The sequence below is a fragment of the Pelophylax lessonae genome (genome assembly GCF_965119305.1).
Source record: "Pelophylax lessonae genome assembly, chromosome: 12".
In the NCBI taxonomy this organism is placed as follows: domain Eukaryota; kingdom Metazoa; phylum Chordata; class Amphibia; order Anura; family Ranidae; genus Pelophylax; species Pelophylax lessonae.
Window position 1 is genome coordinate 108,121,155 of NC_138779.1, and position 26,950 is coordinate 108,148,104.

Sequence of the window (26,950 nt, forward strand, 5' to 3'; positions counted from 1 at the left end):
ACCTGTTGTTCAAAGCGTTAGGGCCACTGTGCAAAAGGCTTTGCTACTGTGCGTGACACATCTGCTGTGCTGTATCCATTGACAACTGTGGGTCGCATAGCAGTGTGCGTTTTCCACCGCACACAGTTGCCAACGCATCAGTGAGAAATATGCCTGGTAGACCAAGAAAAGGCATACGTGGCCCTGCTGCGGAAAGGGGCACAGCTTCTAGGGTGTCTAGAGGCAGGGGTGGACGTGGTGGTCAGTCCTCAGCCAGGCCACCATTTGGATTGTTCTCCGGCAGTGGCCAAGCTATACGTCCACAGTATGTACAGGAGGTGGTGGACTATATGACCAAACCCTCATCATCGGCATCATCTGCAACTACAGTGACCCAGGCAGAGAAAAGTGGTCAGTCTTCTGCAGTTGTCAGAACAAATACAGATGAGTCCATGTCCACCTCACGTCCTCCCTTAGACCCAACTTCAGACATGGCAGAGGAGTCAGCTGAGCTGTTTGACCACAGTGTCGGCCATCTACTCCAGCCTGATGCTCAGTCCTTTATTGAGTCTGATGTTGGGTCTGAGTTTGAGGAGGAGGCAGAGCAAACAAGAGGGGAGAGCAGACGGCCCGCTCCATCTAAGGCCGCACCTGTTGTCTCCCGGGCCACTATACACACCTCATCTTGCTGGGCCTTTTTTGAGACATCCCATGCAGACAAAACAGTTGCGATCTGCAAGAAGGGTATAAAACGTGGCAAAAATGTCAACCACCTGGGTACAAGCTGCCTAAACAGGCATTTGACAACCCACCACTCGGCCCATTGGCAGGAGCATTTAAAGAACCCACAAAAGGGCCAAAGATTGGTCAGTCGGCCTCCTAGTTCTCCTCGCGCTCCTCCTCATGCTCCATCTGCTCCACCTGCACATCAGTCTGTTCCTGGCCCTGCTATAGTCACTCGTCACCTGTTGGCAGCCTCCACTGACAGGGATGATGATATAGCAGGCAGTGTCGCATCTACCTCCAGCACACCACCAGCTGTAACATCTAGACGCCAAATTTTGATTCCACACATGCTGGAATGAAAAAAAATGTATACTCCCCGCCACCCACATGCCCAGCGTCTAAACAGTAGTTTGGCTAAACTACTGGCTCTGCAACTATTACCATTTAACCTGGTAGAGTCTGCTCCCTTCCGTGACTTCGCAAAATGTGCAGTTCCACAGTGGCAGGTGCCAAGTCGGCATTACTTTTCCCGTAAGGCCCTGCCATCCCTATACCAACATGTGGAAGGCAATGTAGTGTCGTCCCTGGCCAAGTCAGTCAGCCGTAAGATACACTTGACGGCTGACACTTGGTCAAGCAAACATGGGCAGGGACGGTACATTTCTGTCACTGCTCACTGGGTGACACTGCTTGCCAGCGGAAGGGATTGTAGCCAGGGCTCGGTGCTGCAGCCAGTGTTGCCCCCACGTCTGCAAACAGCTGGTGGTGTCGCTGATCCGGGTAGATCGATCACTTCTACCCCCTCCTGCTCCTCCTCCTTTACCTCCTCCATGCCCTCCTCTGCAGAATGGTCCTTTGAATATGATGAGGTACCACGTAAACGTTCAAAGGGCTATTCTATGTCTCAGGCCAAAAGGTGTCACGCAGTGCTGCAGCTTGTGTGTCTAGGGGACAGGCAGCACACTGCCCCTCAGATTCTTGGGGCTCTGCAGGCACAGGCCCAGAGGTGGTTGACACCACGCCAGCTGCAGCCAGGGATGGTGGTTACTGATAATGGGTCAAACCTCCTGGCCGCCCTTCGTCAGGGAAAGTTAACCCATGTGCCATGCCTGGCGCATGTCCTGAATCTCATGGTACAGCGGTTTTTGAACTCGTACTCGGGAATGCAGGATGTGCTAAGGATGGCAAGAAGGGTGTGCAGTCACTTCAGGCGGTCGTACAGTGCCACTGCACGTTTGGCCGAAGTGCAGCGCGAGTTTTACCTGCCGGTACACCGCCTCATCTGTGACATGCCCACCCGCTGGAACTCCACCTTGGCTATGCTGCAGCACCTGTACACGCAGCAGAGGGCCCTCAATGAATACCTATGCGAGTACGGCACCAGCACTGGCTCTGCGCGCCTGGGCTTCTTTTCACCACGGCAGTGGCTTTTGATTAAGGATGCATGCGCTGTCCTCTCGCCATTTGAGGAGGCCACAAGGATGGTCAGCCGGGACAGCGCATGCATCAGTGACACCCTACCGGTACTGTTTTTGTTGGAGCACACTCTGCGTGGCATTATGGACAGGGCACTGGAGGCAGAGCAGCAGGAGGAAGAGGAGGACTTCCTTGCCTCTCAAGGCCCCCTTTATCCTGAGAATCCTGACCCCATTATGCCTAGCTCCCAGAGGCCCGAGCAGGATCCAGGGGTGGAAGAGGAGGAGGAGGAGGAGGACGATTCTGCGGGAACTTTTGCAGGGTTTGAGGAGGAAGAGAAGGAAGACATGCGGCAATCTGCAAGGCCTAGTTTGACTCCCTCGGGACACTTTGGAGTAGTACGTGGCTGGGAGGAGGAGGAGCCCGTTGAAGATAATGTCGTTATGAGTGACCCCGAGGAGTCAGCTTCTCAGGCCTTCGCTAATTTGCGATGCATGGGAAACATCATGCTTCAGAGCCTGCGAAAGGACCCCAGAATCAAGGCCATTAAAGAGACTAACCACTATTGGTTGGCCACCCTACTTGACCCCCGGTACTAGTGTAAAGTCTCGGAGCTTTTCCCATCCACCCAGAGAGTCCACAGGATCAAATCCCTTGAGGACAGTCTCAAGAGGAATCTGGTGAACACGTTCCCCGACTCCCGTAGGGTGCAGGGGCGGGGACAACCTACCATGGATTCTACTGGTGGTCACGAGAGGAGCGTTGGAGAAGGTGTGCGGTTGTCGGATGCCTTTCGGTCTTTATTTAGTCCTCACCGCCCAGGCCTCTCAGCTGCCACATCGCATCGACAGCGTCTGCATCACATGGTGGACGATTACGTGAGGGCACAAAGTGACACAGAGGGCTTTTCATGTGACGAATCCGATCCACTGGCATACTGGGTCTTAAGATTAGACCACTGGCCAGAACTGGCCCAGTATGCCATGGAGTTGTTGGCCTGCCCTGCTTCCAGTGTCCTATAGGAACGGGCATTCAGCGCAGCAGGAGGATTCGTCACAGACCATCGAACGAGACTCTCCACCGACTCATCGTCGACCGTTTGACATTCATTAAGATGAATCAGTCGTGGATATCAAGCTTTGATGCACCTGATGCAGACCTTGTAGACTAGGCTATCGTTGTGATGTGGCAGTTGAGCCTCAGTTTAAGCCTGGACCATAGTGCCACCCTGAAACCCTCCTCTCATTCTCTTTACGTTCACAGAACCTCATTTTGGTTATAACAAAAACTACAATGTTTGCGCACCTGTTCCACAGGTGCACACCTTTACAATTTTTGGGCCTCCTTCAACACCAGCTCTTTGGGGTTAAGGTGGGGAGGCTATGCTAAACAAAAACTACAATGTTTGTGCACCTGTTCCACAGGTGCACACCTTTACAATTTTTGGGCCTCCTTCAACACCAGCTCTTTGGGGTTAAGGTGGGGAGGCTATGCTAAAACAAAAACTACAATGTTTGCGCACCTGTTCCACAGGTGCACACCTTTACAATTTTTGGGCCTCCTTCAACACCAGCTCTTTGGGGTTAAGGTGGGGAGGCTATGCTAAAACAAAAACTACAATGTTTGCGCACCTGTTCCACAGGGGCACACCTTTACAATTTTTGGGCCTCCTTCAACACCAGCTCTTTGGTGTTAAGGTGGGGAGGCTATGCTAAAACAAAAACTACAATGTTTGCGCACCTGTTCCACAGGTGCACACCTTTACAATTTTTGGGCCTCCTTCAACACCAGTTCTTTGGGGTTAAGGTGGGGAGGCTATGCTAAACAAAAACTACAATGTTTGCGAACCTGTTCCACAGGTGCACACCTTTACAATTTTTGGGCCTCCTTCAAAGCCAGCTCTTTGGGGTTATGGTGGGGAGGCTCCGCCAACACCCAAACAACAATTTTTGCGCACCTGTCACACAGATGCATATCATTGTAATTTTTTTCCTTACAAAGGTAATTATTGCCTTCATTACCAGCACTTTCATAGGGATATGGTGTCAAGGCATCGTTCGCACCACCAAATGCCCAATTTTTAAGCATCCTTTACTTCTATTCAAAGTCAAGAGACAACAGTATTCATCCAAAACATCTCTAATCTTGTTCACTGTGCACTACATTGTGGCCCCTACCCCTAACCCTAACCCTAACCCTCAATGTATCCGTGCATATATGTCTGTTTCTTGTGAGAATTCAAGTTAAAGTGCACCAAACACCATTTTACATGAAATAAAGTGCAATTACATACATCTTTGGACTTCTTGAAACATTTGGTAATAATAGCCCCATTGTGGAAATACACCCGTTAATTATATGCACATTTAAAGAGACAGCACCTTTTTCCAAAAAAAACTCAAATCTTGTTCCCAGTGCACTGCATTATGTCCCCATCATACACATTGGCTGAGCCGTTGATTAGGAGCAAAAAAAAGGTGCGGTTAAGCAAAAAAGTCATTTTTGAAGGTTTGGTATGCTGTAATTCTGGTTCTGGACATGCTACAGAGCTGAAACTTCACAGGTACACCTTTTAGACCCCCCAGACACTAAATCCAAAGAAATCTCTTTTTTTTTTTTTTTAATTTTTCCAATAATTGGCTCTCTATCAAAAACGACAATTTTTAAGAACTTTTTTTTGTGTGATTAATAGTCCCTGGGGCATGACCCAGAACTCTAGGCACTTTTTAGGGGCATTTATTGGGTTTTAGGGCTTCAAAATGGTGTTTTTTGATTCCAGAAGTTCGGGTCCCATTGATTTCAATGGGGTTCTGAAATCCGAACCGAACTTTCGGGAAGTTCGGGTGTTCTGGTCGAACCAAACTTTTCAAAAGTTCGATCATCCTTACTCTTTATGTTCCATCTGACCAGGTACTACTTTCTGTCTGCCATAGGATACACCTTCTTTATCACTTTTCAAGTCATGCAATATCAATCAGACAGGACAGCATAAATATACGTAACCTAACAACTGAACTTTTACTTCCTTCATCAACTCATCCCCTGACAGCTATTCGTTTGTGTACTGCTTGCCCTCCCTTTTAGTTTGTAAGCTCTCAATAGCAGGGCACTTCTTACCCTCTTGTCTTGAGATATTTTGTAACTGTACCTTTCCCCATTTCTTTTGTAACACACTGTGCAAACTGTTGGTGCTTTATAAATCTCGTATAGTAATAGTAATATTAATATAATAATAATAAAAATTACACATAGGCCGATGACTCAAGACAAGAACAGTTATTTTGCAGAGATTAATTGGTGCTACAAATCACTAATGCCAGTGATTAACACAAATGTGAGGCTAATGGTTTAAGTGTCAGGAGATTTACTACAACATTGGGTTGTGCTCTTTTACAATTTCCTCGGAACTATTGTCACTAGTGATTTTGTCACGAGGATGAAACGCTGACAAATCTCGATCGGTGAGCGAAAAATTGCTTTAAAAAATCCACTGTTAGCGATTACATAGAAAATCATTATGATTTTCTTTGGAACAAATCACTGTAACAAAATTAGGGGAGTAATTACTGGGAGAAAGTTGCCTGTATGTCAGATCCACAAGAATTCCAAGGCTAGCTATATGCACTACATACAGTATGTACATAGCATCTAAGCTAATGAAGGGGTTGAGAGTGCCAATTCTATATAAACTTTGGAAATAATAAACATTTCTCCAGGGATTTAGCTCCTGGCTGTAAATGAAGGGGTGGGGAGGAAAGTAATTTTTTGCTGTTGGGGAGTATGGATAAGATCAGGCATGTTTGGATCCTAGTCTGAACCCACCTTAGCTATCCATCCAGGAATATTTAATTGCATATAGTTATTCCTAAGTTATTCCCTTGCCCTGCAGCAGCATGTATACAAGTGGTGTGTAGTGATGTCGCGAACCTAAAATTCGCGGTTCGCGAACGGCGAACGCGAACATCGGCAAATGTTCGCGAACCGGCGAACCGGGCGAACCGCCATAGACTTCAATAGGCAGGCGAATTTTAAAACACACAGGGACTCTTTCTGGCCACAATAGTGATGGAAAAGTTGTTTCAAGGGGACTAACACCTGGACTGTGGCATGCCGGAGAGGGATCACGCAAAAAAAAGTTCTTAAAAATTATAATTTTTTGATAGAGAGCCAATTATTGGAAAAATTAAAAAAAAATAAAAATAAAAAATTTCTTTGGATTTAGCATCTGGGGGGTCTAAAAAGTGTACCTGTGAAGTTTCAGCTCTGTAGCATGTCCAGAACCCCTAAAAAACAGCATTTTTCTTATATTTTCAGGAATATGGCTTCTCTGCGGCTGGCTTTTTCTCTTGCAGGCATTTAGCGGGCATTTTTTTAGGCAGGCATGTCATTTTTTGTATTTAGTGTCTGGGGGGGTCTAAAAAGTGTACCTGTCAAGTTTCAGCTCTGTAGCATGTCCAGAACCCCTAAAAAACAGCATTTTTCTTATATTTTCAGGAATACGGCTTCTCTGCGGCTGGCTTTTTCTCTTGCAGGCATTTATCGGGCATTTTTTTAGGCAGGCATGTCATTTTTTGTATTTAGTGTCTGGGGGGTCTAAAAAGTGTACCTGTCAAGTTTCAGCTCTGTAGCATGTCCAGAACCCCTAAAAAACAGCATTTTTCTTATATTTTCAGGAATACGGCTTCTCTGCGGCTGGCTTTTTCTCTTGCAGGCATTTATCGGGCATTTTTTTAGGCAGGCATGTCATTTTTTGTATTTAGTGTCTGGGGGGTCACAAAAGTGTACCTGTCAAGTTTCAGATCTGTAGCATGTCCAGAACCCCTAAAAAACAGCATTTTTCTTATATTTTCAGGAATACGGCTTCTCTGCGGCTGTCTTTTTCTCTTGCAGGCATTTATCGGGCATTTTTTTAGGCAGGCATGTCATTTTTTGTATTTAGTGTCTGGGGGGTCACAAAAGTGTACCTGTCAAGTTTCAGCTCTGTAGCATGTCCAGAACCCCTAAAAAACAGCATTTTTCTTATATTTTCAGGAATACGGCTTCTCTGCGGCTGTCTTTTTCTCTTGCAGGCATTTATCGGGCATTTTTTTAGGCAGGCATGTCATTTTTTGTATTTAGTGTCTGGGGGGTCACAAAAGTGTACCTGTCAAGTTTCAGCTCTGTAGCATGTCCAGAACCCCTAAAAAACAGCATTTTTCTTATATTTTCAGGAATACGGCTTCTCTGCGGCTGTCTTTTTCTCTTGCAGGCATTTATCGGGCATTTTTTTAGGCAGGCATGTCATTTTTTGTATTTAGTGTCTGGGGGGTCACAAAAGTGTACCTGTCAAGTTTCAGATCTGTAGCATGTCCAGAACCCCTAAAAAACAGCATTTTTCTTATATTTTCAGGAATACGGCTTCTCTGCGGCTGTCTTTTTCTCTTGCAGGCATTTATCGGGCATTTTTTTAGGCAGGCATGTCATTTTTTGTATTTAGTGTCTGGGGGGTCACAAAAGTGTACCTGTCAAGTTTCAGCTCTGTAGCATGTCCAGAACCCCTAAAAAACAGCATTTTTCTTATATTTTCAGGAATACGGCTTCTCTGCGGCTGTCTTTTTCTCTTGCAGGCATTTATCGGGCATTTTTTTAGGCAGGCATGTCATTTTTTGTATTTAGTGTCTGGGGGGTCACAAAAGTGTACCTGTCAAGTTTCAGCTCTGTAGCATGTCCAGAACCCCTAAAAAACAGCATTTTTCTTATATTTTCAGGAATACGGCTTCTCTGCGGCTGTCTTTTTCTCTTGCAGGCATTTATCGGGCATTTTTTTAGGCAGGCATGTCATTTTTTGTATTTAGTGTCTGGGGGGTCACAAAAGTGTACCTGTCAAGTTTCAGATCTGTAGCATGTCCAGAACCCCTAAAAAACAGCATTTTTCTTATATTTTCAGGAATACGGCTTCTCTGCGGCTGTCTTTTTCTCTTGCAGGCATTTATCGGGCATTTTTTTAGGCAGGCATGTCATTTTTTGTATTTAGTGTCTGGGGGGTCACAAAAGTGTACCTGTCAAGTTTCAGCTCTGTAGTATGTCCAGAACCCCTAAAAAACAGCATTTTTCTTATATTTTCAGGAATACGGCTTCTCTGCGGCTGTCTTTTTCTCTTGCAGGCATTTATCGGGCATTTTTTTAGGCAGGCATGTCATTTTTTGTATTTAGTGTCTGGGGGGTCACAAAAGTGTACCTGTCAAGTTTCAGCTCTGTAGCATGTCCAGAACCCCTAAAAAACAGCATTTTTCTTATATTTTCAGGAATACGGCTTCTCTGCGGCTGTCTTTTTCTCTTGCAGGCATTTATCGGGCATTTTTTTAGGCAGGCATGTCATTTTTTGTATTTAGTGTCTGGGGGGTCACAAAAGTGTACCTGTCAAGTTTCAGATCTGTAGCATGTCCAGAACCCCTAAAAAACAGCATTTTTCTTATATTTTCAGGAATACGGCTTCTCTGCGGCTGTCTTTTTCTCTTGCAGGCATTTATCGGGCATTTTTTTAGGCAGGCATGTCATTTTTTGTATTTAGTGTCTGGGGGGTCTAAAAAGTGTACCTGTCAAGTTTCAGCTCTGTAGTATGTCCACAACCCAAAAAAAACAGCATTTTTCTTATGATTTTTAGTAGAAAACTAATGCAGTGTCTTTCCAGCTGTCTTTTTTTCTTTCTGGCAAGCTGAAATATGATATGCCAAGGCAAACATGCCTATCAGTTGAGCTATGACACAGACAACACTGCACACATGGGGAAATATGTAAAACAAAAAACAGGAAAAGGAAATTAGGTGACGGTAACAAAACATGATATTGTGATTGGCCAAATAAAAAGTCACCTCGCGATGAGGTCGCGCCAAAGTCGCGCTAAGTCGCGCCAAAGTCGCACTGGAAGCGACGCTACTTTAGTGGTAGCGGCAGTGTAAACCAGCACTAAAACATCCAGTGTGTGAATACGATCAGGTATGATGTTTTATCGGTCAAGTAGTGTAAGGGTTACGCCCGTTGCCCGCTTCACAGTGACAGACCAAACTCTGACAGACCAAACTCCCCGTTTAACAGTCAGTCAGTCCATTTGCACAACCGCAAACTCCCAATTTGCACAAGGTTGGATACCAAGCTAGCCATGTCCCGTTCCTTGTCCTCACTGACATCATTGAAGGTCTCTTCCTCCACCCAGCCACATACAACACCAAGGGTCCCCGAAAGGTGAGAACAAGCCCCCTGGGACGCCTGCTGTGGCTGGTATTCCACCTCCTCAAAGCCACCTTCCTCCTCTGACTTCTCTTCTTCAGACTCCTCTCTCTGCGTTGCCACAGGTCCAGCAATTGACAACGACAAGGCTGCTTCTGGTGGTGATGAGGACCACAACTCTCCCTCTTCATGCTCATCTACAGCCTGATCCAGTACTCTTCGCAGGGCACGCTCCAGAAAAAATGCATATGGGATGAGGTCGATGATGTTGCCTTGGGTTCGACTGACCACCAGGGTTGTCATCTCCGCAAAAGGACGCATGAGCCTACAGCCATTGTTCATGAGCATTCAGTAACGCGGCCAAAAAATACCCAGCTCCGCAGAAAGAATGAAAGAAAATGAATGTTTTTTTTTATGAAAAATTATCCTGCGGATCGCTTTTGGTCTGTACACAATGAAGCAACGACCTTATCATCTGGGGTGTGCCAACACAATCCTAGAGGTGATCGCTTCATTGTGATACGCAAGCCCCTTCACCACGACAAGGTAACGATCACGAAGGGGAATTGACACATGTATGTGCCTTTTTTTTTGTTTTTTGTTTTTTTGCAGCCACAGTGTAGCACCAGAGGCCAGAAAAATTAGGCATGTACACATGCATGAAAAAGTAGGTATTGTTGCAGCCGCTGCTGTAGCAGCGGCCTGAAAAATTGAGGTTTTAAGGCAGAAAGTGCACTAAAACATTGCTGCTTGAACCGTAGTTGGTGGCGGAGACGTCACGTAAGTCATCCGGCATGCAGAGAATGATTATATACAGCAGCGTGTGGACCATTTTTAGGCCAAGGCATCTCAGTCATCACCAGGCCTTTTTTAGTCAAATGCATCCCCCACTGTCAGTCCCTTCGGGATCCATGCCTCATTCATCTTAATAAACGTGAGGTAATCAAGACTTTTTTGACCTAGGCGACTTCTCTTCTCAGTGACAATACCTCCTGCTGCGCTGAAGGTCCTTTCTGACAGCACACTTGAAGCGGGGCAGGCCAGAAGTTCAATGGCAAACTGGGATAGCTCAGGCCACAGGTCAAGCCTGCACACCCAGTAGTCAAGGGGTTCATTGCTCCTCAGAGTGTCGATATCTGCAGTTAAGGCAAGGTAGTCTGCTACCTGTCGGTCGAGTCGTTCTCTGAGGGTGGACCCCGAAGGGCTGTGGCGATGCATAGGACTAAAAAAGCTCCGCATGTCCTCCATCAACAAGACGTCTGTAAAGCGTCCTGTCCTTGCCGGCGTGGTTGTGGTGGTAGGAGGAGGATTACTTTCACCTCTTCCCCTGTTGGATTCCCGTTGTGCTGTGACATCACCCTTATACGCTGTGTAGAGCATAGTTTTTAACTTATTTTGTAGCTGCTGCATCCTTTGCGACTGCCGGTAATTGGGTAACATGTCACAGACTTTCTGCTTATACCGGGGGTCTAGTAGCGTGGCCACCCAGTACAGGTCGTTCTCCTTCAGCCTTTTTATACGAGGGTCTCTCAACAGGCATGACAGCATGAAAGACCCCATTTGCACAAGGTTGGATGCCGAGCTACTCATGTCCAATTCCTCGTCCTCACTGATGTCATTGAAGGTGTGTTCTTCCCCCCAGCCACGTACAACACCACGGGTACCAGATAGGTGACAACGAGCACCCTGGGATGCCTGCTGTGGTTGGTGTTCCTCCTCCTCAAAGCCACATTCCTCCTCTGACTCCTCTTCCTCACACTCCTCTTCCAGTGTTGCCGCAGGTCCAGCAATCGATGGTAAGGCTGTTTCTGGTGGTGGTGATGGGGACCACAACTCTTCCTCTTCCTCTTCCTCTTCACGCTCATCTACGGCCTGATCCAGCACTCTTCGCAGGGCACGCTCCAGGAAAAAAACATATGGGATGATGTCGCTGATGGTGCCTTCAGTGCGACTCACTAGGTTTGTCACCTCCTCAAAAGGACGCATGAGCCTACAGGCATTGCGCATGAGCGTCCAGTAGCGTGGCAAAAAAATACCCAGCTCCGCAGAGGCTGTCCTAGCACCCCGGTCATACAAATACTCGTTGACCGCTTTTTCTTGTTGGAGCAGGCGGTCGAACATTAGCAGTGTTGAATTCCAACGTGTCGGGCTGTCGCAAATCAAGCGCCTCACTGGCATGTTGTTTCGCCGCTGAATATCTGCAAAGTGCGCCATGGCCGTGTAGGAACGCCTGAAATGGCCACACACCTTCCTGGCCTGCTTGAGGACGTCCTGTAAGCCTGGGTACTTCTGCACAAAACGTTGCACAATCAGATTCAACACATGTGCCATGCACGGCACATGTGTCAACTTGCCCAAATTCAATGCCGCCAACAAATTGCTCCCGTTGTCACACACCACTTTGCCGATCTCCAGTTGGTGCGGGGTCAGCCACTGATCCACCTGTGCATTCAGGGCGGACAGTAGTGCTGGTCCGGTGTGACTCTCTGCTTTCAGGCAAGTCAACCCCAAGACAGCGTGACACTGTCGTATCCGGCATGTGGAATAGCCCCTGGGGAGCTGGGGGGGTGCAGTTGGTGTGGAGCAAGACGCAACAGCAGAAGAGGACTCAGCCGAGGAGGTTAGCAAAGAGGATGGAGTAGGAGGAGTAGAGGAGGTGGCAGCAGGCCTGCCTGCAAGTCGTGGCGGTGTCACCAACTCCTCTGCAGCAGAGCCACGCATTCCATGCTTGGCAGCCGCCAGCAGGTTTACCCAATGCGCAGTGTACGTTATATACCTGCCCTGACCGTGCTTTGCAGACCAGCTATCAGTGGTCAGATGGACCCTTGCCCCAACACTGTGTGCCAGACGTGACATGATTTCTTTTTCCACAATAGAGTACAGGTTGGGGATTGCCTTTTGTGAAAAATAATTTCGGCCGGGTACCTTCCACTGCGGTGTCCCAATAGCGACAAATTTTTTGAAGGCCTCAGACTCCACCAGCTTGTATGGTAAAAGCTGGCGGGCTAAGAGTTCCGACAAGCCAGCTGTCAGACGCCGGGCAAGGGGGTGACTCTGCGAGATTGGCTTTTTGCGCTCAAACATTTCCTTCACAGACACCTGACTGTGGGCAGGTGACGAGCAGGAACTGCTGAAGGTGAGAGGCGGAGGGGCGGGTTGTTGATAGGGGGCATGGAGGACAGCAGTGGTTGACGTGGCTGAAGATGCTGGACCAGGAGGAGGATGGTGGCTTTCAGTTTGTGTGCTGCTTTTACTCATGTGTTGATCCCATAGGCGTTTGTGATGTGAGATCATGTGCCTTCGCAAAGCAGTTGTACCTAGGTGGGTGTTGGACTTCCCACGACTCAGTTTCTTTTGGCACAGGTTACAAATGGCATCGCTGATATCAGAGGCAGACACACAAAAAAAATGCCACACTGCTGAGCTTTGCAAGGACGGCATTCTGGTGGTGGCAACAGCTTGCGTTGATTGGCGTGCTGTCTGGCTGACCCCGGGTGCCGAATCTACATGCTGTCTGACTGCGCCACTAGCTCCTTGCGATGACCTCCTCCCCCTGCTTCCAACTCGTCTCCTCCTCCTCTCTGTCTCCCCATCTGAACTTTCCCCCTCTTCTTCTGCTCTTCGAGCAGGCACCCAGGTGACATCCACAGACACATCGTCATCATCAGCCGCTTCACTTGACAACTCAGCAAAGGCAGCAGCAGCAGGTACAACATCATCATCATCACAATGTACGTCCATGTGTATAATGCTGCCTGACTGAGACATATCCCCGTTATCTACATCCTCTGGCACTAATAGTTGCGCATCACTTATTTCTTCAAACTGATGTGAAAATAACTCCTCTGACGGATCAAGTGAAGCGGCTGTGGTGCTAGTGTTGGTGGTGGTGCCGGCGGGCTGGCGAGTGGTAAATTGAGAGGTGCCCGAAGCTGAGCTGGAGGAGGATGGTGCATTAGGGTTCCGAGCGGAAGCTGTAGACGATTGGGTGTCCTGTGTAAGCCAGTCAACTATGGCCTCAGAATTTTTTGAGTTCAGGGTCTGTGGTGGCCTCTGAACACTGGGCATTATTCTAGGGCCTAAGGAAATCACAGCACCACGACCACGACGGCCCTTGCGGGGTGGCCTGCCTCTGCCTGTCATTTTTTTTTTAATGTGTTGTTACTGTTGTACTATGAGTGCAAGCTGCTGTGCCACCTTATATATCAGTGGTGGGTGGGCAGTGGCACAGTACACTCTCTGTGGACCTGACAGCAGTCACTGGCACCCAGGCAACTGCAATTTAAAAAATATATATATTTTTTTTTACTTTGCAAGCTGCTGTGCCACCTTATATATCAGTGGTGGGTGGGCAGTGGCACAGTACACTCTCTGTGGACCTGACAGCAGTCACTGGCACCCAGACAACTGCAATTTAAAAAATATATATATTTTTTTTTACTTTGCAAGCTGCTGTGCCACCTTATATATCAGTGGTGGGTGGGCAGTGGCACAGTACACTCTCTGTGGACCTGACAGCAGTCACTGGCACCCAGGCAACTGCAATTTAAAAAAATATATATATATTTTTTACTTTGCAAGCTGCTGTGCCACCTTATATATCAGTGGTGGGTGGGTGGGCAGTGGCACAGTACACTCTCTGTGGACCTGACAGCAGTCACTGGCACCCAGGCAACTGCAATTTAAAAAAATATATATATTTTTTTTTACTTTGCAAGCTGCTGTGCCACCTTATATATCAGTGGTGGGTGGGCAGTGGCACAGTACACTCTCTGTGGACCTGACAGCAGTCACTGGCACCCAGGCAACTGCAATTTAAAAAAATATATATTTTTTTTTTACTTTGCAAGCTGCTGTGCCACCTTATATATCAGTGGTGGGTGGGCACACAGTGGCACTGCAGTGGGCACAGTACACTCTGTGGACCTGACAGTCACTGGCAGCCCAGGCAACTGCAATAATAAAAAATATTTTTTTTTTCAATTTATTGCAACAAGATGCTGTGCCAACGTATATATATCAGTGGTGGGCAGTGCACTGCAGTGGGTACAGTGCACTCTGTGGACCTGACACAGCACTCACTGCAATTATGACAGAGAAAAAAAAAATATTTTTTAAAATGCCAGGTACTGTGCCTGTGCCACCCGAAATGAGTGTGGTGTGCACACAGTACAGTCTGTGGTAGGTCTGTGGCCTCTCACACACAGCGGGCAGGCAACTGCAGTGTACAATAGATATATATATATATATATATATATAAAGAAAAAAATCTATTACCTTACCAGCCCTTGAAAGGGCTTTTGGGGACACTATATATATATATATATATGTATATATATATAAATAAAAAAAATCCTCAATTACCAGCCCTTAAAAGGGCTTTTGGGGACACTAGATAGATATAGATATATATATATATGAAGAAACAACTCAATTACCAGCCCTTAAAAGGGCTTTTGGGGACGCTAGGTATATATATATATATATATATATAAAAAAAAAAAAAACACAAATACCAGCCCTTAGAAGGGCTTTTTGGGGTGCTGATATTACAGCAGTAGTGGACCAAGAACACTGCAAGACCAGGAACACTGACTAACTGTCCCTAGCTTAACAGCAGCAGCAGCAGCAGCAGCTCTCTCCCTATTCTCACTACACACACTGCTTCAGAATGATCTAAGATGGATGCTGCCCTTGCTTATTTATAGGAGGTGGGAGGGTGTGGGAGGGAGGTACGCTGATTGGCTGGAAATGTGTCTGCTGACTGTAAAGTTCAGGGTCAAAGTTTGCCTCAATGATGTCTTATGGGGGGCGGACCGAACATCGCATATGTTCGCCGGCAGCGGCGAACGCGAACATGCTAAGTTCGCCGGGAACTGTTCGCCGGCGAACAGTTCTATACATCTCTAGTGGTGTGTACGTACAGCTACAGGGTAGAAAATACCTCAGCCACCTAGGATTGGCTTTGTGCAGTGCCAGCTTTCTGACGGGATAGCTCAGGTGGGTTCAGACTGGGATCCGAACATACCCAATTTGTCTGTAATCCCCTTGGGAGGGGATTACAGACAAATTGCTTGCCTTGCCCAGGTTAACATGTCCATTTCAAATCATTTTCTTCTTCCCTTCATTTAATTTAATCTTTAAACTATTTTGCATTCAACATTAACATACATTTACATTATATATAGACATAAATTTTTAATGCAATTTATATTTCATACACTATTTTATATGCTTGGGTTTTTTTTCACACTCAGTAATGTAAGTACAAATATGCCACTTTTAGTGGACAGCTGGGACTCCTAACTTTGACAGCTGCATATTGTATAATGTTCATAGCATTCCATATTCAACTAATGAATCCTGCTTGTTCTTTCCTCTCCACAGGGGGATTGGAAAACAAGGATTCCAGTGCCAGGGTAAGATATTTATTTTATGCTTTGCTTTGTTTGTGCTTTATCTCATCCTCACATTCTCTCCAGAGGATGCCCTCTGCTATTTTTTGCAGCTGTGCAGTAGAGAAGTATTATTAATTTATTTAAATTGCCTTTTATTTTGCTGTAGGTAAAATTGGCTTGCTAATTCTCAAAAGTCCAGAAAAAAATGTAACTTCTCATTTTTTTAAAATTAGAATCAACCTCAATGTAATTAAAAACATGTTGGATATTGTAGTATAATCCCTTTTGTTTTATTTTTAGAATTGGTTTTACTATTGGTTGCATGCAGCTAACATGCAAAGAAAACAGACACTATACCATAATATAATAAAGCAATGTGCAAAGTAAGCTATAGTAGCTGTCCAACAATCATTTATATTGCTCTGATTAGGTTCCATTCTGTTTGTGTTTCACAACTGCATGTATTTTTAGATGCCTTTTGACATGGTGCCTTTTGGTGTAACTTGAACCACTTGAGATCACACACATGTGGAGTCCTTTTAGACAAGATCCGTTTTATATTTTATATTATTTTTTTATATATATATATATTCTAAAGACAAAAATAAGTACATGAAAACATGTTTTTTCCTGTTTGAACAGTGGTAGCTATCAAACAGCTACTTTTATTGATAAAAAGTACACATTTTTTTCTAGGATTTGTCACATTAGTTTAATGACAATAAAATCATGTTTATGCTACAAAGAATGGCACAGTTACAGAGAGATAATGAAACGAAATAATACTATACAGTACTGTGCAAAAGTTTTAGGCAGGTGTGAAGAAACGTTGCAAAGTAAGAAAGCTTTCAAAAATATATACATATTTTAATTGTTTATTTAATTGTGTATTTATTATTTGATTCTAATCGTTTTTGTTTTTTTTATTTAACTTTATTACTGTTACAAGAGGGGCTGATATCCCCTCACCTCCCCAAATGTGACAGTAAATGTATGTGGTTAATTGTAATCTTTACGGAGGCAGCATAAACTGCTTCCCATCCTAACATAGCCTGTGGGTGTTCATGGTTTATGGATTAGTCAAGTGAGCCCCAGTTCTCGGACAGGTTTGCTGCTTAATAGGCTGTAGAAGTGATCAGGTAGCTGTAAATTTACATGAATGACTAAACCTGGGTAAACATTTGTATACCAAACTCCTAGCTTCTATTGCAGGCATAGATCTTGTTTTCAAGCTTTGGCTGTCCTACCATTATAGTTACAAACAACTTTGTGACACATACAGTACGTAGGTCAAGTGAAGTCTTCCAAAAACAGGCAGATCTCACATCCCATATTGTTCTCAGTGAGACCCATGCCTGTCCGCTGCCACTCTAACCAATTGAAAGGTGATTGGATTGGAAAAAAAAAAAACTTTTTTTAGGACAAAATAAGGGAGAGTTATAAGTTATAACCCAAGAGATAAATATAACAAGTCCTTAGGTCCAATCGGTGTCGAAAGAGGATATAGGAGACAGCGACTCCACACAGACTTCACCAAAAAGCACACATATGCCCTCACCTCATATTTTGACCCCGGTTTTACCAGAGGTCAAAAATCGCAGTGAAACTCCACATCAATCAGCCGGCTTCAGGTACATAAGCATGCACCTCTTGATATCTAAGGACCAGCCAGGACTCATAAACCAAATGCCCCAGGAGATGGCATTCACAGAGATTCCAAGGGATCTGATAGTCAATGCGAATCCTGCAGCCAGTGTTGTTGTTTTCAACACTGGCTGCAGGATTCGCATTGACTATCAAATTCCTTGGAATCTCTGTGAATGCCATCTCCTGGGGTATTTAGTTTATGAGTCCTGCCTGGTCCTTAGATAAAACAGGGGTCAAAATATGAGGTGAGGGCATATGTGTGCTTTTTGGTGAAGGGAGATCACTGTGTGGAGTCGCTGTCTCCTATATCCTCTTTCAACACCGATTGGACCTAAGGACTTGTTATATTTATCTTTTAGGACTCTTTTCTTTATGTATCATTATTTGTAGGATTTGCGCTGCATCATTTTGTTTCTCATATCATTTTGGGATTTCTGCTGTGTGTCCTGGGTTGGTGTTCAGCCAGCATTTCCATCTACATTTCAGTTATACCCACCTATCTGCGCTGATTGTCTTTTGTTTATCTATAAGTTATAACCCCCCACAGTTTTTCAGTTCTTGTCCAACAGCCAAAACAAGAAGTGAGAGGAAATCCCTCCAAAGTAAAGGAATCCCGGTGTTCCGTGAAAAAACCATACCCATAAAAATTCCATACCCTCGTCACTTCCGGTGCACCTACGTCAGTGAGGAGCTTACTAGTGCGCATGCTCGGAGGGTATGGAATGTTAAGGGTAAAGTGTTATAACGTTACACCGCATCAGCTGTTGCGGTGGTTACATTAAAACATCTCCGCTGCAACATGAATCATCTCCGCTCCTACCCCTGTCACTTCCCTGATCTTGGCTACTAAATGTAAAAGCGGATCACGGAGCCGAGATCTCCGTGATTTAGATTTCATAGGTCCGCCGCCGCTTTTATATTTACTAGCCAAGATCAGGGAAGTCACAGGGGTTGGAGCGGAGATGACTCATGTTGCAGCCGAGCTGTTTTAATGTAACAGCTGAGGCGGTGTAACGTTACACACACTACCGTGCAAATTCCATACCCTCCGAGCATGCGCACTGCTACGCTGCTCAGCTGTTACATTACGTTTCTGACAGGAAGTGACGTGGGTATGGAATTTTCACGAGGTATGGTTTTCTAACGTTACACCGGTGTGTCACCGGAGTCACCAGAGCTAGTCTTCCTATTGGAAGGCTTCCCCTTCTGATGTCAACCAAAAATGTGGGATTTCTTTTACTTTCACATTTGATGGTAATGGTAAACAGGACAAATAGAAAGAGTGAATCTGCCAAACGCCGGAACACACTTACTTAATTACACTTTAATCAATAATATGGTCTAATCTATATAGTTCTATATAAAATGCACTATTTATCTTAAATAAAAAGTGTTTCCCAGTGCTAAATCTTTCATCCAAATTCTAAATTGCCGCATTTGTAAATTTAAAAAGCCATTATAAAGGAATAGGTGTGGTTAAAAAAAAAAAAAAAAAAACACTTGTGGGTTTAACAAATATATTTTTGTTTAATTCTCTTTTGAGGCGGTGTGGCAGGGGTTGTGTCCCATGTCTACATACTTCTGCTAATAGGTGTCCCTTGTTTCCATCTCAAAAGGTTGGGAGGTATGAATGCTAGCCACTCGTTGGACAATGTAGGAATAGCTGTATGCTGATAGGGTCATTCTGGCACTGTCTTCCCTTGTCAGCATATTCACTGTCATTCACTATTTACTGTCACTTCTACAAGTGGTACTCCCTCAGTGCAGCTGTACAGAGGATTGCAGTGAGCGGTTCAAACAACAGAATAATGCTCCTTCACTAGCTGCATTTTAGATACATGTAGATTTGTTTTGCATTTTATACATAACTACATTAACTGGTATTATTTAAATCCGCCTGGTGTTCAGTTACAAATTAAAAAAAGGCTTGTGTACTATGTATACTGTACATGGTATATCACTATTTTAAGGAAGAAAATATCTGCTTTAATTACATAGCATAAGAAATCAGCTTATTAAAGTATGAGAAAACATACAGCAGTACCATATAATAACATACAAAGGCGTCTGATATCACACATCACCATTGGGTATCACAGACCAGTACAGTTTATAATATTGCCATTTATTAATGTTAATCATTTGTAACTATTTCACAAACAGCCAAGACCCAATTATGCCTTCTGCACCCCAGACAGTTATGTCTGTCTCATTCTAATGAACTGCAGAGTTCAGGAGGGCTAGTAAAGAGATGCTCGAGGAATAATAATGAGCATGGTTACATGCCCACTAAACTGCAGATTATACTGCCATTTTTATAAAATATGTAAAGGCATCATTAGTATTAGCAGTACCTTTTTTGTGTATCTGGCAAATTGTACATAAATGAGTTACTGTACTGTGCACATTGATCTTTGTATTACATCTAAAACTAGCAAAAGTGTGCCTGTTCCACAACAAAGGTCAAGGATATAACAAAGAATGCTAAAGTGTTTAAGGGGAGACAGCATTTTACAGGAGATGAGTGAGGAGGGTATGGCATTGGGCAGCATGTGCAGGAGAGGAGTGATGAAGGTATGACAGAAGGCAGTTTATGTAGGAGAAGAGTAGGGTATGACAGTGGGCAGTATGTGCAGGCAAGGAGTAAGGAGGGCATGACAGTAGGTGGCATATGCAGGAGAGGAGTGAGGAGGGTATGACAGCGGGTAGTATGTGTAAGAGAGGAGTGTATGACAATGGGCAGTATTTGCAGAAGAGGAGTGAGGAGGGTATTACAGTTGGAAGTATGTACAGGAGAGGAATGATAAGGGTATGACAGCATGTGGCATATGAAGGAGAGGAGAGAGGAGGGTATGACAGTGGGTGGCATATGCAGGAGAGGAGTGAGGAGGGTATGACAGCAGGTAGTATGTGTAAGAGAGGAGTGTATGACAATGGGCAGTATTTGCAGAAGAGGAGTGAGGAGGGTATTACAGTTGGAAGTATGTACAGGAGAGGAATGATAAGGGTATGACAGCATATGGCATATGAAGGAGAGGAGAGAGGAGGGTATGACAGTGGGCAGTATTTACAGGAGAGGAGTGAGGAGGGTATGGCAGTAGACAGTATGTACAGGATAGGAATGATGAAGGTACGACAGCAGGTGGCATATGAAGGAGAGGAGTGAGGAGGGTATGACAGTGGGTGGCATATGCAGGAGAGGAGAGGGTATGATAGTTGGCAGTATATGCAAGAGGGGAGTGTATGACAGAGGGCAGTATTTGCAGAAGAGGAGTGAGGAGGGTATTACAGTTGGAAGTATGTACAGGAGAGGAATGATAAGGGTATGACAGCATGTGGCATATGGAGGAGAGGAGAGAGGAGAGTATGACAGTGGGCAGTACTTACAGGAGAGGAGTGAGGAGGGTATGGCAGCAGGCAGTATGTACAGGATAGGAATGATGCGGGTATGACAGCAGGTGGCTAATGCAGGATAGGAGTGAGGAGGGTTTGACAGTGGGTGGCATATGCAGGAGAGGAGAGGTTATGACAGTTGGCAGTATGTGCAAGAGAGGAGTGTATGGCAGTGGGCAGTATTTGCAGGAGAGGGGTGAGAAGGGTAGGACAGTTGGAAGTATGTGCAGGAGAGGAGTGAGGAGGGTATGACAGTAGGTAGTATTTTCTGGAGAGGGCTGAGGAGGGTATGAAAGTGGGCAGTATATGCAGGAGAGGAGTGAGGAGTGTATAACAGTGGGCAGTATGGAGGGTATGACAGTGGGCAGTATATACAGGAGAGGAGTGAGGAGGGTATGACAGCAGGTGGCATATACAGGAGAGGAGAGAAGAGGGTATGACAGCAGGCAGTATTAGCAGGAAAGGAGTAATGAAGTTATGACAGCAGGCATTGTGTACAGGAAGGGAATGAAGAGGGTATGACAGCAAGCAGTATGTACAGGAGACAAATGAAGAAATCAAATGAAGAGGATATAACAGCAGCAGGCAGTATGTGCAGAAGAGTAGTGCAGAATTTATGACAGCAGACAGTATGTACAAGTGTGGAAGCTACAAAAGATGGTAGTATATCCAGGATAGGCTTGCATAGTGTACAACAGGGGGCAGTATGTGCAGGAGAGGAGTGTGGAGTTTATAACAGCAGGTAGTATGTGCAGGAGATTTATAAAAGCTTTGACAGCCATTAGTATATATAGAAGAGGTCTGTGTAATGTATAAAATAAGACAATAAGCGCAGAAGAGGAGTGTGGAGGGTATTCCAGGGGGCAATATATGCAGGAGGGAAGTTTGTAGGGTATGACTGGGAGCAGTATGTACAGAAGAGGATTGGGGATTGTATGAGGGGGGCCAACATGTACAAGGGAGGAATCCAGAGGGTATAACAATTGGCAGTATGTGCAGTAGTGAGTTCAGAGGTATGAGGCAATATGTGAGGGAGATAATCATGGAAAGTAAGGCAGTGAGAATTATGTGCGAGAAAAGAGTGTGTAGGGCATTACAGTGGGAAGAACAGTTATTCTTTTGACTTTCAAATGGTCACCGATCTTCAAAAAGGAGCAACAAAATCACTTAATTGTAAATAGAATCAATTCAAAGAGGACTAATGAATAAATAAATAATACGCAGCGCATAAACAAATGGAAACTGTTCAGAAATGAAAAATATGTGCAAATATAAATAAATTGCAAAAATATTGTGGTATAAAACCCAGTAAATCCCAAAATATATCAACAGATGCAGTACATACATAAATAAATGAAGTTGTGCAAAGTAGATCAGCTGCAAAAACTGTGCAAATATTCAATAAAGTGCTGATTGTGCAAAATAAAGTGGTCTATAAACTTATTAGATCACAAAGTATGCTATACCCATAAGGTGCTAGTGAAAAGAAATTGTAAGAATGTATCAATAATAAATCGCAATTATGATCCAAACATAAAATTAATATTAAAAAGTCTGTAAAGTGCTGGCGTGAATAAATTAATCTCAATAAATATGTGCATTAAAGCTCATAATCAAGTTCATGTGCAAATGGTGTAAACGCAGCAATAAATAATAGTGATCTGAATAGATTAAATGTGTGCTCAATTCCAAACGTGTCACCGATGTGAGCAATTTCCGCAGTGAATCCGACACTGAGTAAAATGGCCGCTCACCTCTAAATTGATGGTAATAAGCGTAATATAGAGACACTGTCTCCAATGTGGCTCCAATCCAAGTAGCAGGAAGGTAGATAGATGGTGGCTCCTAATACTTCAGGGGTCCGCCTGTCACTCTCCCTCTAAGATGATGGTAGTGGGTGTAGTATAGAGACACTGTCTCTAATGTGGCTCCAATCCAAGTGGCAGAAAGGTGAATAGATAATGGCTCCTAAATATTCAGTGGTCCACCTGTCACTCTCCCTCATGAAGATACAACAAAAAGGGGCCTCATAGTGTAGTATTAATCAAGCATTTATTGAAAAAAATAGTAACTTACACTTAAAAACAGGCAATTCAGCGCCGCAAAGTTGCCGTGGCAGATAAAAGATGTACTTCCTGTCACGGCCGTAGACTGGAAGTGACGTCACCCAGCTCCTCCCGACGTGTTGCGTCACTACCTCTCGTGACTTTCTCATGGGTGGAAATTATCCATTTCCTTCATAGTTGTTGTCTGATTGGCCACGACAAGGCAGGAAGAGGGCAGGTTGGACCTCATAACGAGTTGGAAAGCACATAAAAACATGGGTTAAAGTACTTTGCGTACTTTGTCCCATAGGGTAAAAAACTGTAAAATTAAAATCATAATCTGTCATAAGATAAACATTACTGCTCTCTGCTTCTGAAAAGACTTGTTGCCTAGCTCTTATGAGGATCCTCTTGCTTATATACTGTAGCTCAGGGGTCTCTAAACTGTCTAAGGCTCTAAGCAAAGGGCCGGTTTACTGTCCTTAAAGCTTTAAGGGAAGCTGGACTGTGGCTAGTGGGAGTAGAGAATGACCCAGCATCAGTGGGCATAAAAAATGCCACATCATTGGTTTAAATGAGAGAAAGAATGCCCCATTGTTAACATCAATGGGAAGAATAGTGCCATTGATGATGTTAGTGGATTAGTGTCCCATCATTTGTGTCAGTTGGTGTAATAATGCCACAAGGGTCAGATAAACAAATGACCACATCTGGCCCCAGTGCCACATTTTGGAGACCACTGCTTTAGCTGAACTGAGATAAACAGGCAGATAGGTACCTTCCTCCAGCTGTATATTGTACCTGCCAGTGACTAAAAGCACTAAAGCCATAACAGCCAGGCAACTAGCCTTTTCAGGGTGAGGTCATGACAGCATTTGTATTGCTCTCATGACAGGTGTACTTTTTTTTTTCTTTTAATCTTTTTATTAGTTTTCATGTCATAGCATAACAAATCAACATATTAATAATAAAGGTATAATATTTTCAAGACATACGACAAATAACAAATAAAGCACTCATTGATATGACCAAAGATGAGGAATATCCCTATAAAGCAGATGTGGGGGACTTGAGTCACATGACTTGACATAAGTCAGACTTAAGTCACCAGTTTGAGGACTTGAGACTTGGTTGACTAAAATTAATAAAAGACTCGACTTGACTTTGACTTGGTATTCATGACTTGAGACTTGACTTTGACTTGAGACATATGACTCGAAATGACTTTACTTTTTTAAGTTATTAAATATTTGCATTTTCTCAAAATGTGTTAAAGCAAAATGAATGTGCCTGTTATGTTTCTGACACCACAGTCACTTAAAACACCTCAGTGTGTTCTGATTTTTAGGACACTGACTGTTTAACAATGGAAATACTAAACATGTTTTTAGTGACTGTGGTGTTGAAACATGACCGGACGAAGGATTTTGAGCTGTTTGGGCATTCAAAGTGTTTCTTTAATATGCCAAGAAAAAAGCACTAAGCAGTTTTGTTAATGTTGAAAATAAAACAAAACCTTTCCTGATCACTGACTTTTATCTGATTTAAAGGTGAAAATTGCGGTAGATCAGTATTTTGACTTGATTTGTGACTTGACCAAAATAAATGACTTGACTTGACTTGCTTGACTTCTAGCAGGGACTCGACTCGACTCGCTTGCTTTTCGCCACAGTAACTTGGGACTTGCTTGAGACTTGAAAGTTAAGACTTGAGACTTGCACATTTGTGACTTACTCCCATGTCTGCTATAAAGGGAGCCAACTAACATCGAAGAGACCAAAGTAAATATATAAATGATAACAAATGTACACTATATTACCAAAAGTATTGGGATGCCTGCCTTTACACGAACATGAACTTTAATGGCATCCCAGTCTAAGAGCCGGTTCACACTACTCCGACTTGTCAGGTGACTTGGTCGCCTGACAAGTAGCGCTCCATGCTGTGCAATGGAACAGTTCTAATCAGAGCGACTCAAGTCCAACTTAGAAAAAGGTTCCTGCACTACTTTTGAGCGAAGTCGGAGCGGTATGCATTGACTTCTATTATGAGAAGTCGTTTGCAAGTTGCGATGAAGTCGTGCTGCACGGGCAACTTCAAAGTCGCCCAAAGTCGGGCGACTTTGAGTCGTGGTAGTGTGAACCGTCTCTTAGTCCGTAGGGTTCAATATTGAGTTAGCCCACCCTTTGCAGCTATAACAGCTTCAACTCTTCTGGGATGGCTTTCCACAAGGTTTTGGAGTGTGCCTATGAGAATGTTTGACTATTCTTCCAGTAGCTCATTTGTGAGGGTAGGCACTGATGTTGGAGAGAAGGCCTGGCTCACAGTCTGTGTTCTAATTCATCTCAAATGTGTTCTATTGGGCTGAGGTCAGGACAGTCAAGTTTCTACACCCCAAACTCACTCATCCATGTCTTTATGGACCTTGCTTTGTGCACTGGTGTGCAGTCATGTTGGAACAGGAAGGGACAATCTCCAAACTGTTGAAACTGTTTAAAATGTCTTGGTATGTGACGCCAACCCCTGAAAAACAACCCCACACTATAATCCCCCTCCTTCACCAAATGATTTGGACCAGTGCACAAAGCAAGGTCCATAAAGACATGGATGAGTGAGTTTGGAGTGAAGGAACTTGGCTGGCCTGCACAGAGTCCTGACCTCAACCCGATAGAACACCTTTGGTATGAATTAGAGCAGAGACTCTGAGGCAGGTCTTCTTACCCAACATCAGTGCCTGACCTCACAAAGGACTAAGAATGGGATGGCAGTAAAGTTCATGTGCGTGTAAAGGCAGGTGTCCCAATACTTTTGGTAATATAGTGTATATAAATAAGCTAGAATCTTGTACTTTAACTACTTGCCGACTGCCGCACAACTATATACGGCGGCAGTCAGCCCCTCACAGGCAAAGTGACGTAGGGGTACGTCACTAGCCTGTGAGGCTCTAGGGAGCGAGCACGCGCCGCCGGAGGCACGCTCCCGCTCGCTCACGGACCCCCCCCCGTGCGTGTGAGCGGGGGACCCGATGTCCACAGCTCACTCGCGATCGTCAGTTACAGAGGGAGAAAGGCAGGCGGCTAATGTAAACAAAGCCGCCTGTCATTCTCCCTTGTGTAACAGCAGAGATCATACGGTCCTGCTATGTAGGACCGTAGATCTCTGCTGTTACATGAAAAGCCACATCCAATCACAGTTAGAAGCACGCCCCTAGGGACACACTTAACCCCTCCTTCTCAAATAAAGTTAACCCCTTCCCTGCCAGTGTCATTTTTACAGTAACAGTGCATATGTATAGCACTGATTACTGTAGTAATGTCACTGGTAACCCCAAAAGTGTAAAAAATGTCAGTCAAGGGTCCGATCTGTCCGCCGCAATGTCACAGTCCCGCAAAAAAAAATTGCAGATAGCCGCCATTACTCGTTAAAAAAAAAAAATAATAAAAATGACAAAAATCTTTCCCTTAGTTAGTAAACACAATAACTTTTGCGCAAACCAATCAAAATACGCTTATTGCGATTTTTTTTTACCAAACATATGTAGCACAAAACAAATTGGCCTAAAATGTTAAAAAATTTTGATTTTTACATTTTTTGGGGGGGAATTTCATATAAAAAAATTTGAAAACTATTGTTATTTTTGCAAAATTGTCGCTCTTTTTTGTTTATAGCGCATGATCAAAAAATCACACAGGTGATCAAATACCACCAAAAGAAAGCTCTGTTTGTGGGAAAAAAAGGACGTCAATTTAATTTGGGTACAGCGCAGCACGACCGCGCAATTGTCTGTTAAAGTCACGCAGTGCCGAATCGCAAAATAGGCCTTGGTCAGGAAGGGGGTAAAATCTTCCGGGGCTTAAGTGGTTAACACTTAACATGCTTTCTTTTATTCATTAGAGGTAGGTGCTCCTACTCACTGTGAAAGTATTTGTATTGTTCATTGGGAAGATATTGCTGCAGCTTACATAAAAACAAAGTCCCCATATCCAAGTCTGAATTTACTGCGGAATTTAGCCTGCCTTCTGGGGTTTTCCTTCTAATTTGAACAAAGTACTTTGATTTAAGTTTTACTTGAGCTCGTAAATTAAAACTTTATTGATTTGTTAAAGAGTGGAGATAAGGCAATGTGCATAATTAATCCTG

At 44.3% G+C, this 26,950-nt stretch overlaps 1 protein-coding gene across 1 annotated transcript in view; it reads left to right on the forward strand.

Moving 5' to 3' along the window:
• PRKCG (protein kinase C gamma) overlaps positions 1–26,950 on the forward strand; it is a 621,643-nt gene that overhangs the window by 51,817 nt on the left and 542,876 nt on the right. The window contains exon 2 of the mRNA XM_082273693.1: positions 15,715–15,746. Within this exon, the coding sequence (XP_082129819.1) occupies positions 15,715–15,746 (32 nt within the window). The remainder of the gene's footprint in view (positions 1–15,714; positions 15,747–26,950) is intronic.